Source organism: Chiroxiphia lanceolata, chromosome Z, assembly GCF_009829145.1.
Source record: "Chiroxiphia lanceolata isolate bChiLan1 chromosome Z, bChiLan1.pri, whole genome shotgun sequence".
Taxonomy (NCBI): domain Eukaryota; kingdom Metazoa; phylum Chordata; class Aves; order Passeriformes; family Pipridae; genus Chiroxiphia; species Chiroxiphia lanceolata.
The window spans coordinates 46,409,490-46,424,356 of NC_045671.1; the positions used below are offsets into that span (position 1 = coordinate 46,409,490).

The 14,867-nt window shown below is 39.5% G+C and overlaps 1 protein-coding gene across 3 annotated transcripts in view; it reads left to right on the forward strand.

The window, feature by feature from the left end:
* The window catches only part of FBXL17 (F-box and leucine rich repeat protein 17), a 294,838-nt gene that overhangs the window by 10,917 nt on the left and 269,054 nt on the right, over nucleotides 1–14,867 (forward strand). For all 3 annotated transcript variants that reach the window (XM_032675618.1, XM_032675617.1, XM_032675616.1), the window contains exons 2-4: nucleotides 4,324–4,446; nucleotides 7,695–7,952; nucleotides 8,681–8,812. In XM_032675618.1, the coding sequence (XP_032531509.1) occupies nucleotides 4,324–4,446; nucleotides 7,695–7,952; nucleotides 8,681–8,812 (513 nt within the window). The remainder of the gene's footprint in view (nucleotides 1–4,323; nucleotides 4,447–7,694; nucleotides 7,953–8,680; nucleotides 8,813–14,867) is intronic.

A 14,867-nucleotide genomic window follows, 5' to 3' on the forward strand; every position in this document is an offset into this window, starting at 1 on the left:
AGCTAATCCCTTAATGTAAGGATGATGTGTCACTACTTGGAATATGTATAGTCTTTGCTACTAAATTCCATTTAGTGTAGTTCAATACATCTTTTTTTAACAATTGCACACTGAAGAGAAGTTGATGTTTTACCTGGCATTATTCAGCATCCTTTTATAGCTGGAACTTTTACAGCTACTGCAGACAAGGCCTTGTCTTTGAACACATATCACTTGTGTAACTTACGTGGCTACTCCTGTTTGTGCTGAAACTTCTGAAATGACTTGTCATTGCTTTTCTTCCTCATGGCTTCATTCTGATGATTGTTTTCTAAGAAGTCAATTTGCAGCACGTCTACACTCCTTAATTGTTTCTGCAGCTAGAATTCAATACAGCATGGACTAAAACATGGCTACAAATGCTTCCAGGCATTTCTTTCAGGATATTGTCTATGCAGATGTACTGTTTATGTCAAATACTGAGTCAAACTTGTTTCTCTTTTGTTTCTTCATTACTACTGCATGAAACAATGGTAGCAATGCAGTAGCAGTAGGTCTGTGATTTCAGCTTTTAGTGGGGTGGTAGTGCGGTGGGTTGATGCTGCTTGGACACCAGGTGCCCACCAAAGCAGCTCTGTCACTCCCCTCCTTAGCTGGACTGGTGAGAGAAAATATGGCTAAAGGATCATGGTTGAGATACGGATGGGGGGAGATCACTCACCTATTACTGTAATGGGCAAACCAGGCTTGACTTGGGGAAATCAATTGAATTTATTTTAATCGGATCAGAGTAGGATAAAAAGAAGTAAAACTAACACCTTCCCCCCACCCCCTCCCTCCTTCCTGGGTCTAATAGTTTCATAATTCTCTACCTCCTTCCCTTAGGGTTCAGGGGGACCAGAGTAGAGATTACAGTCAGTTCATCATACATTGTTTCTACTGCTCCTTCCTCATCACAGATTCACTCCTTTCTTCTCTGGTCACGATTTGCTTCTGCCCGATGGCTTTTTTTTCCCCTTCTTAAATACATTATCCCAGAGGTGCTGCCACCGTCACTGGTGGGCTCAGCCTTGGCCAATGATGCATCCATCTTGGAGCTGCCTGGCACTGGCTCTGGGCAAAGAGAAAGCTTCTTGCAGCTCCTCACAGAAGCCACCCCTTTTGCCCCACCACTACCAAAACCTTACTATGCAAACCCAAAGCAAACAAAATAAAATACAAAAATTATTTATGGGCTTTCATTTTCACAGTGGCAGCTGGATTAGCAACAGTCTTTCCTGTTCTGTGTTTGCTGTGTTCTTTGTATCTGCAAGCTTTTGTTTCTCAAAGTAAAGGTGGTATTTCCCCAAATAAGCGTATTTATTTCCTACTGGAGTAAAGGCTGGTTAAAGAATTTTATGATGCCAACCTTGATATCCTTCTTAGTATTGAGTCAGTTAGATGTCTGTCTAAATGTAATGTAGATCACGTTACCTTGTTCTCTTCTAAGGTTTTTGTAACTGGTAAAAGATTCAGTTTTCTGTTCCCTGCTGATAGCAGGAATTCAAGTTTCCTACTGCTTTTACTAAAAATTGTTGAGCATTGTCATACTGTCACCTTTTCTTACATTTAGAATGACACTTTTACAGCAGGAGTGTCAGATGCCAAATTACCACTTGTTATTTGGTGCTTTCTTTCTCCTTGACTGAGGGAGACATTATTTTTTGGGTACTGATCACAGCTGTGTCCTTGTTCTGTCCATGGATTCACCATTACAGACAGAGAACTGCAGAGAGGAAGCAGGCAATTGTTTGATTTGCCCTTCTATCTGCTCATGTTCAACTGATTGCCTCAGGAGAAGTGTCCATTGACTCTGGTGATGGTCAAGCAAGGGCCCCCAGGAAAACAGGATTCACACACACAATCCTTCAACACTGAGGAGTGTTGCATAAGAGACTGCGAGTTTTTCATAGCTAGAAGAAGAAGATGGGAATGATAAATCTTGCAAGCATTTACAGAATGTCATGAATTTGACCCCTTCCCCTCTTACTACAACTCTCTTTCATGAGGGGGTCTTGTAGGGATATGCATTGTCATAGGTTGAGATTGGCCCCCCCGAGAGGCTGGGGGGCTCAGAGGTGATTGGGTGCCAGGACAATGTTCCCTGGAGAGCCAGTCACTGTCCATGTTGTTCGCTTCTGCTCACAATCATATATCACAGCACCGGAACCTGTTGGCAAGTTCTGTCTTGGTTGTTCTGCTGTTGGTGTCTGCTGCGTGTAGGTGGACAAGGCCAGGGGGTGGCTGGGCTCCCTCTCTTCCCCTCCAGGGGGGAGAGGGGAGCCCTGTGACCCCCCAACTCAGCCTTTGGCTAGAGTTAGAGACAGCATTTGGAGTGTGTGCTGTGAAAGAAGCACCTGAGGTAAGAGGGAGGAGGCTAGCCCTTCTTTCCCCACCCCCTGCAGCTGCAGGATGCCTCGGACAGTGCATAAGTGAACCGAGCTGCCTGTGGCCAAGGCTAGGGGGCTTTTTCCCCCCCACTGCATTTAGGCTGGTGGGGGGTGGATTTTAAGGCTCAGAGCCAAGTGGACGGGCTGATAAATCAGCTCAGTGCTCGGAAGAAGAATTCCAGGCGAAATTGGAGGTGAGCCAAGAGGTCGGGAGTTGCCTGTTGACACTGACCGGGGGCAGCTGAGAACTGACGTGGAGGAATGAAGATCCCAGAACACAGACGCTTGATAAGGTACACTGCAGCAGCCTACAAACCGAGGTGAGACACCGAGAGGGAGAAATCACCAGCAGCAGAAGAGCAAGTACTCAAAGCTATCTTCTTGGACTTCGTGAGGAGAGACTGCAACAAACAACTGCTGGAACTTGGTGAGGGGGGAGCCCAGGAGCCCAGAACACTCCCACAGCAGACTGTGTTACATATCAGCCTTGAAAAGCTGCTCCTGGACTACAGTTAAAGGAGGGACTTGAAAGGACTGACTGATAGAAATGTAATATATATATGTATATAGTTGCCTTTAGTTTGTATAGTATTTATTTGTGTAAATAAATGTATATACTTCCCCCTTCACCTACAGAAGCATCTGGTCTGAAAGTTTCTCTCCGGTGTCAGGATAAATTGTTGAGAAGGGGTGGGGGAAGCCTGGAAATTGGATTTTAGATTTCTAATGTGGCTCAAACTGCCACAGCACATTTAAAGCTGCTGAGATAACTGTACCCCTTGTTCTAGGTTTATGGTGGTTATTCTTGACAGTTGGTTATCTAGTCTGTTTCAAAGAGCACCCAATGATGAAAGTTTTGTAAGTTACCAGGTATTATATTTCAGTGCTTCATTACTCTTTTCTTTGTTTTTTTACCCCCTTTGCCATCCCTTTTCCTTGGTTAAACTCCCAAGTGCTAGTAGTTTCTTTGAATGTTTTCATGTTTTCTAGACTTCAGTGCTTTCCTGTGGACTCTCTCTAGTACTCTCAGATTTTCTTGAGAAAATTGCCTGAGATGGGCAGTAGTGCTTCTATTTAGTACTCAATGTCCTCGTCAGAAGAGTGGGAGGACTTTTTCATGTTTTGCAGTCTGTACTCCTGTGTATCTTAATGCCATTATTGCCTTTTCTCATTATAGGATGACATGTAGATAGAAGGTCATTTGTGGTGACATGGTACCTTCATATGAAACTCTTGGCAGACCTTTTTTTATATTTATTAATAACCAACAGTTCTTCTGTGGAAGGGCTGAGTGTAATAAATGTTACAGCAATTTATGAGCTTACCATAAAAAAGAATAAGCTGTAACTTTTGCAGGCAGCTACAGTGCTCAAAACCTTGGGGTATAAAATGCTAGTTGTGTGCTTAAGTTCCCTTGTATGACACTGATTTGCTCTGCTAATCTGTGCTACCATCCCATGCCCCCTTCCCACAAGACTGGTGTTTTAATACCTTTCTGACTCTTCTATTCAGTTAAAAAAATAAAAGGAACGGTTTTCCATTCATTTCAGAATGGGAATGAAAATACCTTTTAAATGGCTTGCAAAATAACATTGAGCTAATACTTGTATTTGTAATTCTTTAGGTATGCCATCTCAGAAGCATATTTGAAACTTATTCTAAGAAATGAGAGCTTAAGTAGGATACATTCTGTTGTTGGTTGTGCTGAGGTGTCTTATTAATATTGTTTGTTCTTGTGGGATGTAGGTTTTTTTGTTATTGTCCCTGACTAATCAAGTTGGGGGCAAATTCTAGATCTGTGTGTTACAATGCATGCTAATGTTTTCCTGTCTTTTACAAGATGAATTAGTAATAAAATATTTCTGTTTTCAAAATATGATTACATCTGACAAATATTTTTTTTCTTTCTTTACAGATATTTTCCAACTTATCTCTGAATGAGCGTTGCCTTTCGGTGTCATTAGTCTGTAAATATTGGCGTGACCTCTGTTTAGATTTTCAGTTTTGGAAGCAACTGGATCTCAGTAGTCGTCAGCAGGTATGAAAATATCATTGCAGAAAAAGTGTTTTGATAACTCAGAACTTGTACTTTGGACTGAGGGCAAACAAAAGAAACACAAAAAATGGTGATATCTGTGCTTTCAAGGATTTTTTTACTCTAGGCTGAAAGTGTCCGGACCCTTACATTAGCTTAATTTTTACGCTATTAATTACACTACTTAAATATAGTGTATTTTGACTGAGATCTATAGTTAAATGGTGTAAGGACAAGTGCTGTTTGAAATGGGTTGTGGGTTACCTGTCTCAGGTCTGCATCATGCTCTTGAAGTTTCTTGTTAATTAGTTACTTGAAGGGGTTTATAAACACTTCCTTTAGAGTTTCATGAAAATTCATGGGAATTCGAGGGTCCCATTTGAAGAAGGAACAATATAAACTCATCTGTGTTGGAATATAGAATACATATGGTGTATTATTTTCAGGTCATCAATTCGTAAGAGAGAATGCAAATTCTCTTGCTTCTGGAGTTACTAGTTAACATGTTTCTGAACCACTATAGAAAAGTTATGTAGCAGATTGTCTGATTTTTATTTTCTTTCCTCAAGGGACTCCAAAGCACCCTCACACCAGGGGTCTGTCTTTTAGCTCTGTAGGTGTTGTGTGTCAAAAAAGTAGTTTCTTCTTCAGTGTCTTGAGCTGTAGCCTTATTTTGCTACAAAGATTTTTAATGGTTTTGTCTATTAGGTATCTCCTGTAAAGGATTTCACTAGAGTTTATCAGTTGTGGCATTGTTCTAAGAAATTGCCAGGGTTTTATGGAGTTCTGAAACCCATATTAAGAACAAATGTTCGTCTTGGAGAAGTGTGGAGAGAGTTTGGTGATTTGGGCTTTTTTGGTTGTTTTTGTTTTGTTGTGGGGGTTTTTTTGTGTGTGTCTTTGATCAGGCATTGTTTGTTTGTGGTTTTTACTTGGATTTTTTTTTTTTTTAAATTTGTCACTGTGGTGGTTTAACACCAGCCAGCAGCGCCTCCCTCACTTTCAGAGCAGCAGGACTGGGGAGACAATCAAAAGGGTAAAAGCTCGAAAAGTCATGGGTTGAGATAAAGACAGTTTAATAGGGAATGTAAAAGCCGCACACACAAACAAAGCAAACCAAGGAATTAATTCACTGCTTCCCATGGGCTGGCAGGTGTTCAGCCATCTCCAGGAGAGCAGGGCTCTATCATGTGTGATGGTGACTTGGGAAGCCAAGCGCCATCACTCCAAACATGGCCCCCTTCCTCCTTCTTCCTCCCACTTTATATACTGAGCATGATACCATATGTTCTGGAATATTGCTTTGGTCAGTTAGGGTCACTTTTCCTAGCTGTATCCCCTCCCAGCCTCCCGTGCTCCCCCAGCCTCCTCACCAGTGTGGCAGTATGGAATTCAGAAAAGGCCTTGGCTCTGTGTAAGCCCTGCTCAGCAGTAACAAACAGCACAAAGCCAAAACACAGCCCTGCACTAGCCACTGTGAAGAAAAGTAACTATACCCCAGGAAAAAGCAGCTCAGCCGTTGTCTAGCAAACAGGTCCCTGATGAAATAGCAAGAAAAAAGCTTAGACTTGCTACAAATGGAAAACAGATTGAATGCAGTGAAGACTGTTCCTTAACTGTATCAGACAAAACCAAGAGAGATTCGTGTTGCTCTCTTGCTCTCTTTAGGGTTAAAGCTCAATCTCATCTGTGCCAGGGACCCCTGGGCATTTAAACCCTCACAGTCTGTATGGGGGGAAGTGTGGGGTCTTCTTGCTGAGTCCTCGGCTCCTGCTGTGTCCCTGAGTGTCCCTCACCTGGCTGTGCACTGGTCCCTGTGCCCTTTGTTATGCAAAGGGTCAGCACCAGTTGATGACCTCTTGCCTCGGGCTGTAGTTTCACTGTAGCTGCACACAGAGCTACCTGTACTAAATGTATTCTTCAACAGTCCTCCCTGTGTTTTAATCGAGCATACCCACTAATATACTACAAGGGTAAAAGAAAAGTTTCAAGGTATTTAACCACTGCCCTTCCACACAACATTATTACAAGTAACAAACATAACAGAATTAGGGCTAATGATCTCTACCAAGCCTGATAGCTGGTCTAGTATCACTAGCAAATGTTTCTAGCCAGTCAGAGGGGCATTGTGGGTTTGGTCCCATCTGAGTCACCAAAACGGTTGTCCCAAAACAAGTTCTTTCACCTGGGGTACAAGAGGCTGATCCCCACACAGAGTTGAGATGATACTTGATTTGTTTACAGTTCTGCAGGGGGGGGGGGGGGCTACATGGTAAATCCACAAAGCCAGCACTAGAACCATCAAAACTTTTCATTATTTATACATTTTAGTAAACAAAGGCAGTAATGCTCACTGGTTACAAGTTACATGGTTCTCTTATTCGTTAGTAATCTACCTTCTATTGGTTAAATGAGTCAGTTCTTATGCCAATTAATCCATATGCTCAGTCTTCCACTTTTTGGGCTGGGGGGTTTCTTGGATCAGTGATCTGTGATGGTTGCCATCTCCCCCTGCCAGAATTATCTTTTACGCAGTTGGAGCTGATTTCAGCTGAGTTGGCTTTGTTAGTTTCTTGCTTATCTTGGGAGTTCTGCCAAATGTACTTGTGGTCTGTACATTCTGCATTCTCTGTGTCTACTGCGAGTAGTACATCATCTCCCCAAGCTTTGTTTACCTCCCCCAGGAGCTGAGGTCACTGAAACACATCAAGCCCTCAACCTTAATAAGGCAGTTCTACCAGCAAGTAATTTATATTTCTAATACCAGGACATCACACATAGCCTCTTTGCAATTACTGAAAAGGGAAGTAGGTACAGGTTGCCCTCCTAACTGTGGAGCTCAGTCTGAACTTGAGAACTTCTGGCAAGTTGGGCAGCTGTTTGTGGTTCTTTTTGTGGCAACACAAATTCCTGGAGCTGCCCAAATTTATTCTGTTTGTCTAGATATTGCTTATGTTGCTCTGTCAGCTTTATCCTGAAAGCATCTAGCCACAATCTAAATAGTCTTTGTCAGAATTGGCTTTCTCCCGGTTGTCCATGTTCCATCAAAAGCATTAAACCCCCACCCCCCAAACAAATCAATTACAGTAAAATATTCACTCAGGTGGTATTTGTAAAGGTATGTAGTTACATTCTCCCAATAGCTCATGGAAATGCGTCTTTCAAAGAGTCATTTTTGTCCTAGTGAAATTTAAAGATTTTAATGGAAAAAGTTATGTTTGAGTATTTGGTTTTTTTTTTTTTCTTTGCAGGTCACTGATGAGCTGTTGGAAAAAATAGCATCAAGAAGTCAGAATATTACTGAAATCAATATCTCTGATTGTCGCAATGTATCTGATACAGGAGTATGCATATTAGCAATTAAATGTCCTGGGCTCCTAAGGTATACTGCCTACAGGTGTAAACAGCTTTCTGACACCTCTATTATTGCAGTTGCCTCTCAGTGTCCTCTTCTTCAGAAAGTGCATGTGGGCAATCAAGACAGACTCACCGATGAAGGCCTAAAGCAGGTAACCATCCATTCCACAAATTTCCTGTGTAAACTTAGTGTATTTCAACTTCTTACCAAGTGCAAAAAGGGACCTGGAAGAATGTACTCCGTACTCCTCTTAAGATTTAATTAAAATTAGAAAAAAGCTTCTGTTTTAAAAATTGTTATATGGTGAGTTCGGTCCAGTAAATGCTGTTCACTTTTTTTTTCTTTTTAATACCTAGGGATTAAATGATCCCTTTTATTGCTAAATCTGTAGTTTGACATCCTATACTTCACTTCTGTCTGACTGAATTTTCCTGAGCTTGGTTGCTGTTCTGAACCTGCGTTTAAATAACTCCTTTTTGTATCATGAAGACTGAAGGTGACACATCTTTCTTTGTTAGGCGTGCAGGAAGGTTTAATCAACTTTAAAGGAGCATTTAGCTTAAGCTGTGAAGTAGTTAGGGTAAATCAAATATGCTGTTAATGGTTGAGCATAAAGGCATTGTTAGCTACTTACATATATACCCAATAAAAACCCTAGTTCTTACGTACTGTTCTTAGCTACGTTTTATTGACTGTATTTAGCAGCTTCATTTTGTCATGTATGTAATTAAAATCTTTCTTGTTTGCATGTAGTAGTTAAGAAGTCTGTAAAGAAAGATAATTTTTAATGGGGGTGGAGAAAGAGGAGGAATCTTAATTCCTGACTCTTCAGTCAAATCCTGTCGTTGTTTCTTTTTCCTTTGATTTCATTAATTACAGCTGGGTTCAAAGTGCAGAGAATTGAAAGACATACATTTTGGACAATGTTACAAGATCTCAGATGAAGGAATGATCATTATAGCTAAAGGCTGTCTGAAGTTGCAAAGAATATATATGCAAGAAAACAAATTAGTAAGTACATGTCATGATTTTTTACTTCCCAAGGTATTTTCATTGTCAAAAGCTTTCTCCTACTTTTTATCTGTTTAAAATGTTCTTCTGAATAGCTGCTTTTTACCAGTGAATTGCTTAAAAACGTTCTCTAGCTGTGAAAATTGCGATTCTGCAGAGGTGGCTTGGAAGGTGACCCAAAGTACAAGTTAAGCTAAACATATTAACTTTTAGTTTTCAACATAACATTCCAGGAGTAATTGTTTGGGAGATGCCTGATTTCTGTAGGAAAATGCTTAGTTCATGTGGAATGTTTCTTTTGTTTCTACAAGTACAGTAAAAAATGCAAACTTACCTAAATTACAAGATATTTGGAGGTTGGGTTCTTGATTACAAGTAATATGCGCTGATAATATTTTCTTGAAATATGCCACTTTCTCATCAGGATAAAGTAGAGCAGTGTGCCTGTGCTAGTAAAAGGAAGTCGAGAAGTAATAAAACAATTTTGTGTCCTAGTTACAAGAGCCTCTGAAATGATGGTTTCTAATGTAGAAAGCTGGTAGCTACTAAATGGTGTAGTAGAACACCAACTTTATGTTTTTTGGGTTTTATTTTTTGAATTTTTTTCTTGCAAGTAAGTAGGCAAGCTTGCAGTTGAATTTTTAACTTATCAGCTAATGTTATGGTTATAACCTTTTTTTTAAAAATTGTTCAACCGGAACAAACAAATTGTGATTGTAAGAAAACAATGTACGTTGTATTCAAGAATTATCTGATACTTGGCTTCAAATAGATAAAAGATATACTAATGCTTAAGATAGTTGATTTGAGAATGGTTTGTATTTAAAAAAAAAAAGGCAGGTAAATATTGGTTTTGGTCAGAATTGTGGAAAGTCGAAAAAATAGGAGATAATGACCAGACTGAGATCTCAGTGGTTAGCTTTGTAAAGTCCCACTTCAGCTCCATAAATCTCGATATGTGTCCTAGGTAGAACAGCTGGGACCAGTTCATCACTGTGTGGGTGTAACCCAAACTGTGTATTCTACAGCCTCCATGTCATTTCCAGGAACTGTTAACAACAGACCATTTGCAGCAGCTGCCCAGAGCACACCTGACCCCTCAGGCTATAAACTGGGTGTTAAGAGGCCTGTGAGATAGGAGGATGTTCCTGTCTTCACACCCACGACTCACAGTCACCCATTATAGAACTCCCTGTCCTGGGGGAGGTACTGGGCATTCCTGCCTGAACCTGAGGGTATATAATCTTGGGGTCTTGGGATTTCTGGTACCACTCGTGGGTTCCAGAGGAGGACCACCACTCTCGACCGGACTGCGACCACCACTCTCGACTGGACTGCGACCACCACTCGCACCAACAGGTTTTTGTTTTTTTTTTACTCTCCTTTTACTTTGGACTCAGGGAACAACGAGGGTCTCAGCACGAGAGCCAACGAACACCACTCTGTTCATGCCCCACGGTGCTGGGTTATACATCTGGGTTTTTGTAGGCTAAAACCAATTGTTTGTCTGTATAATTGTATTTATTGTATTATTTTTATTAAATTGTTATTCTGATGTATAATCTCTTTTGAGTTGGGTTCATTCCCCCTGCCAGTTTACCTTTAAACCAGCACAACATGAAATAAGTTGTAAAGCTGTTATCAACTCCAGAGTGTTGAATCTTTAGAATAAAATAACACTTGAACAATGCCACTACATGACAAAGCTTCAGAAACTGCTGTGCTTTCCCCTTGCCAGGGGCAAGAGACTTTCAAATCTAGTTGAAAATGTAATTTTGTAAGATGAACAAAAAGAAATTGTACAAGTTCTCATGCAGTTGGTAAAAGAAAAGTTTTCACATTCCAAAATAAATAAAAAACAATAGTAACTGTTTAATGCCACGGAGTTATCTTAAAAGGGAGTAATGGTTGGCAAATGATTTCTCCAATTCTGTGGGTTACTTTTGTCTGTAAGACTGTCTTTTTAAAAAAAACCTTTAGTATTCCTACTCTTTTGGTGAAGGTGGTTTGGGGAAATAAGTGTATGTATGTGTGTTTTCAAAATAAGTAGGTATTCGTTCTATGAAATCAAAATATTGTGTGGCAAGAAGAGTGTTCTTGACTCACAAGGGCTTGTTTTGTGTTTTTGAAATTCACAGATTGTAAGTATGCTGTGGAAAGAATACTCCTTCCCCAGCTTTGTAAGCAACTGCTGTAGCTTCCATGTGAATACTGCAAACAGAGTCTGTGTTTTGTATTTTCTTGTTTATTCCTTTTTCAGAGGTGCTCAAAATGTGACTCTTACAGGCAATTTCTGTTAATTTCAAGATGTGTAGTGCATTACAGATAGCACATGATAGTTGAGTTTTCATGTAGTCTCGTCTCACACTAATGGGTTTTTTCGCTTCAACCACGCGAAGGCAACCAGCAGCTAAATAATGCCTTTGTGAGTGTTACTTTGCAGTAAAATGTGCGTGAATCAGGCAGCACAGTTCACTTGCTTCATCTGTTGCTAAGTAACTCCATTATCAGACTGCTGAGCAGAAACAGAGAAAGCAGAATTTATGTTCTGATTGTTGAATATGCTAGACATTTCACAGAAAACTAGAGCCTTTCCTATCTCTGAAGTGCTGATTATGTCGTGGTAATAAGTGAAAGCTGCAAATAATAAATGGCACAAAAGATCTGAGAGGAAAAAGTTAATGTTGCAAGGCTAAATTAATAAAAGGTTCTTGTTGTTTATATAACTGTTTAGGATTTGTATCTCTTGAAAATATGTTTATTTTTCTTCTGTGCTTTGAATTAAAGAAAATTATATGCTGAACCTCTTTTCTGAAGCATAGTGGCTGAATTGGGAACCTAGTGAAAAAAAAAATTATGACAATGCAGGACTTTTAAGTATAGTGAAGCTTGTGTGTGCTGGTATGTTGGGATGTCTCTCCTTACCTGTCTCCAAGCACTGTGGTACAATCAAGTAATCTATCAGAAATTCAGAAAACAGATTATAACTCTGCCCAGACAAAACCAGAAAATTTCTTAGCTTCTTGGTTTAGTTGGACTTCCTATTTTATGGTTGTGACTGGTATGGACTGCTATAGCTTCCATGTTTTCATCACGTGCATGATTAATGTAAATTCAGCTGGTGGAAGATGAATGGGTTAATTTCATTGTTATCTGTTAACCAACTGGTTTTGGGTTTGTTTTGGTTTTGGTTGGTTGGTTTTTTTGTCTGTCCACCCCAGATAGAGAGCACATACCTTCAGCTGCAAAATCAGAGAAATGCTCCACACTAGCTTATAGTACTCTCACTGAGACAAAGACTGTGGTGTACTTAGCCTGAATTTTCAAGGAGAATTAACACTTTTCATTGCAGCATTTCATAGAAGAGTGGAATCTCGAAAGGTTTTAAAGGTTTTGTGACTTCATCATAGAGAGATGCAGAAATTTGTGACTACAGTGCACCCAAAGGCGAGGATTACCTCCAGAAGCAATTTGGTACAAGCTGTCTGTAAACTCTCCTTTCTTTACTATTAACAGAGTTGATCTAGATTTGGGAGCTCATTTTAGAGCTGAAGAAAAACCTTCTCCACTTAACTAGTTTGATTTTACACGCTCTTTTCTTTTTAATTACCTTTCCTTAATTGAGTGACTTAACAGCTAAAATGGCTAAAATACAGTGGTTGCTGAAACTTAACAGGTAGAAGTTACAAATTTGTTCCTCCCTTTTCCACCCAATGTCTGTGTTTTTTTCATGATGAATTGGATGTGAATGATGAGAAAGATCTTCTAAAGATAAAGGGAGGTGGAGTTTTAGATGGTGGAAGAGAATGACAACATTCCTACCTCTAGACTTACTTTCCTTAATCTCCTTTCTCTTTTTCAAGCCCTTTTAATGGTAGATGGGAAATAATACTGCAACTAAACTACTATAGGTAGAACACTGGCAACATTTCTTCCTTTCCAGTAAAATGATCTTGTGAAGTAGATCCTTAAAGACAAATTATGTGTCTGATGGTTCCCAGATACGTTCATTAAGGCAGTTATGTTCTAACTTGACCATGTTTTTAGTTCTTTCTAGTCTCTTACTTCTGTTCAGGAACAGTGTCTGCTGTGAGTGGAGGACATTTCAAGATAACACTTGGAGATTTTGGCCCAATTGGCAATATGTTTGATGTGTGATAACACTTCTTTAGTAAATATTTTAGTTATTTAACGTTAATTTAACGATTTTCTTAAAGGTGAGTATTCTGTTAGCGTTCTGCCCACCTTTGCAGTTTGCAGCAGATAAGAGTTGAAATTCATGTTAACTGTGATGCTATGTTTGATACAAACTAAAATATTTGAGATATGTGAATAATATACTTTTTTAGTTTTAGTAAAAAAGAATTAAGATAGACTAAACAAAACATTTCAGTTTTGTCACATAACTGAACACTTAACATATGCTTTTAAAGCATGGACTGGAATAATCCTAATATAAAATGTATAGGAAAAAATAAAATTAATTTTCATGCTTTCTGAATAATCAGCATTGTGTATGGTTCATTTATGTCTTACTGAGGTTCTCCACCCTCCTCCTATTTTTTTACTTTGGGAAGCATTTCTCTTTCTACTTCATACAAGTCATCTACAAAACACTTACTTCTTCAGCACTGTACCCTGTGCATGACACAGGGTAAACGTGGAGAGGAGAGTACTTTACTCTGAGTTTAGTCCAGACAAATTGTTTCAGGAGAGAAGTCAGTATTATGAGGCATATGAACACCTCAGAGGTGTAGAATGTATAGACATAACTTACTTTGTTTCACTGGTAGCAACTAAATGAAAGAAAGTTTATTGAAAAACATTCCAAAAGATTGTAACATCCCTATCCTTTTTCCATTCCCCACAACATATACCATATACTATTTCACTTTTTACATACAATTACTTAAAACTGTTCTACTTGGAGGAATTTCAGGAAAAGGGGTGTTTTCCCATGCTTCTTTTTGCATACTTTCCCAAATTACTTTCTAACTAATTTATTTCATTATTTGAGGTTTCAAAAAGAGCTGTAGTTGTTCAGACTTACCCCTTCAATATGAGTTTTTTTAACCAAAATCTCATGTTCAGCAGGACCCTGCTGCTGGTTTTCTTTGTGGACACTTCCTTCTTTAGGCACAACCAGGTTGTCTGCAGCAGAGTCTCAGGCACTGGATTTATAAAAATAAATGATCCAATAGAGTGGAAATCCCTGGGAATTTATATCCTTATGACTTATACCTCTGCTGCTCATGTGCTCTTCACACACTGTGTTCCAATAATAATTTTTGTTCTATGGTCTTGTAACACCTTAATGAATTCTTTCTTGAACTTTGAGTTGACTTCTTGTCTTGTTGTGTGGCAGCTTCTGCTGACAACTGTAGCCTCCTCATCTGGTTTTCTAGTTCACCTGCTCACTGGCAGAGCATGGAAAGGTAAAAAACCACTAGACTTAGGATAATAAACATTGCTTAGCAACAACCAAAACTTCAGTGTATTATCAGTATTCTTCTCATACTAAAGCCAAAGCACAGCATTGTACCAGTTACTGAGGAGATGACTAAGCCAATTAATTATTCCAACGGAAAGCATATCCAGGTCCAAGTTTGCAGCTTCTGGCCTAAGGCTCCAGCAATTCCAACTACTGATCCTAAGCAAGCAACATACTAAATCACATAGCACTGTAACTCCATGTATCTTGTTATACTTAGAACTTACATAATTGATAGTTATTCAGCTAAAGTATCTCTCAATAACTAATTGCTTGCTAAATGTGTATATGTATTTAGGATGATTATAGAATCTTAGAATGGTTGGGGTTGGAAGGGACCTTAAACATCATCTGGTTCCACCCCCTCTGCCATGTTCGAGGACGTATCCCAGTAACCAGGAGGCTCAAAGCCTTATCCAACCTGGCCCCTTCCAGGGATGAGGCCTCTGCAACATCTCTGGGCAGTTTTTTCCAGTGCCTTACTGCCCTCATGGTAAAGAATTATGTCGATACTGAGATTGATATCTCTGTATTGTAGCTTTGGATAATGGTGCTTTATCTTCC